A 1,609-nucleotide genomic window follows, 5' to 3' on the forward strand; every position below is an offset into this window, starting at 1 on the left:
TGCAAAAAAAAAATCCGAATTCTTAATTATTCAGGTGATTTCAAACTATATATTAATATTTATGTTCTAACAAAGATTCACACGTTTTTCACCGAAAAATGTTTTCCTTCATAACATGTTATTTATATAAATTATATCACATAATTGAATTTCTTCTACAATGAGAAACCCATTTAGTTGAACCAATCAAGAATTTGTTTGATCCACATTCAAACAAAAAATTAATTGATGCAATAAAATAATTTAGTTCAAGCAAAGCATTTAGTTATTGTAACATTTCACTTGTTGCTGATAAACATTGACATCTGATAAAATTGTTTACAATAAGCCAAATATTTGGCTTCAACTAAATTATTTTATTGCATCAATCAAGGATTTATTTGCCCATATCCAAACAAGAAATTAATTGATCCGCCTAAATGGGTTTCTCAGTGTACATATTCATTTTTTATACATCTTATATAATTGTTTGTATTAGGACTATAAATATATCCAAATATTGTAATACTCGAATTATTTGAAACAATTATTACTATAGTTACTAATAGTAACTACTAATTATTACTAGTTCTCAAGAGTATTATAACTTTTTACATAATAAAGTGAGTGCTATTATTTTCATTTGCATCTTCACATTTTTATGTATTTCATCATGATTCTTTCTTCAAGGTGCTTTCATTTCTTGTTTCACACAGAATTTGAAGGCCTCCCAACCCTCATTGCGTTGTTGAGACTACAAAAGATCGAGTTATTTTACATTAATCAACAGTGATTACATTTCTATTGCATTCTATAAATTATCTGAAAATATTATAGTATGTGAGCCTGAGAAATGACAACCATTCGTACAGGTCTCTTCTGTTTTGTAGCAAGCATTATTTTGACGGCTTTATTTCATATGAGATATACACATCTTCTAAAGTAGTTCTTTGAAAGAGAGGTACTATATTTTCAATATATAAATCCGCGAAGCCTTACCTTAAAACCTCTGTGCAATCGATCTTTCATAATTGCTATGAACTCCTTATAAGACAATTGGCCGTCTCCATCCACATCGAATAGTGCGAAGACTGTATCGATTATGTGAGTCGAAAGCATCGTTCCCGTGCATATCTTTACTGCGCGTTGAAATTCATCTAGAAAAAGGGACAATATTTAAAAATGTAACAAAAGGTCATTACGTTTGAAACAATTTACATTTAAGGGAAATAAAATCGGTTAATTTAATATTGTAATGAATACTTTGACGTATAATAAATTGGTATTTATTAAGATTTTTATTATTCTTTACCTTTAGATATAGGATGATCAGCCAATGTATACATTCGCATCGCTATCGAAAAATCATCCAGACTGTTCAGAAATTGATAGAATCGCCGGAATTCCTCGAATGTGATACCAATATGCAAGTCTGCACGATCCACCATTCTATCCAAGTACTTATCGTATCTGTGAATTTAATTGTTTCTAACTTTTAAATTAATTAGGAAATACATTTAGGATGTGAATTGAAAAATATTTAAATTGAAAAATTTAGGTGCCACTTATCTTGGTTCAATTCAAAACCAAAATACATAAGACAGTTTATAATACAATATATATATATAAT

The 1,609-nt window shown here is 28.6% G+C and overlaps 1 protein-coding gene across 2 annotated transcripts in view; it reads right to left on the bottom strand.

Moving 5' to 3' along the window:
• Window positions 1–613: 613 nt before the first annotated feature.
• The window catches only part of LOC108754133 (calcium uptake protein 3, mitochondrial), a 29,153-nt gene continuing 28,157 nt past the window's right edge, over window positions 614–1,609 (bottom strand). For both annotated transcript variants that reach the window (XM_018496227.1, XM_018496226.1), the window contains 3 exons: window positions 1,292–1,449; window positions 979–1,136; window positions 614–733 (listed from right to left, as the gene is read on the bottom strand). In XM_018496227.1, the coding sequence (XP_018351729.1) occupies window positions 665–733; window positions 979–1,136; window positions 1,292–1,449 (385 nt within the window). In that variant the 3' untranslated portion in view covers window positions 614–664. The remainder of the gene's footprint in view (window positions 734–978; window positions 1,137–1,291; window positions 1,450–1,609) is intronic.

The sequence above is a fragment of the Trachymyrmex septentrionalis genome, unplaced genomic scaffold (assembly GCF_001594115.1).
Source record: "Trachymyrmex septentrionalis isolate Tsep2-gDNA-1 unplaced genomic scaffold, Tsep1.0 scaffold76, whole genome shotgun sequence".
NCBI classification, from domain to species: Eukaryota; Metazoa; Arthropoda; class Insecta; order Hymenoptera; family Formicidae; genus Trachymyrmex; species Trachymyrmex septentrionalis.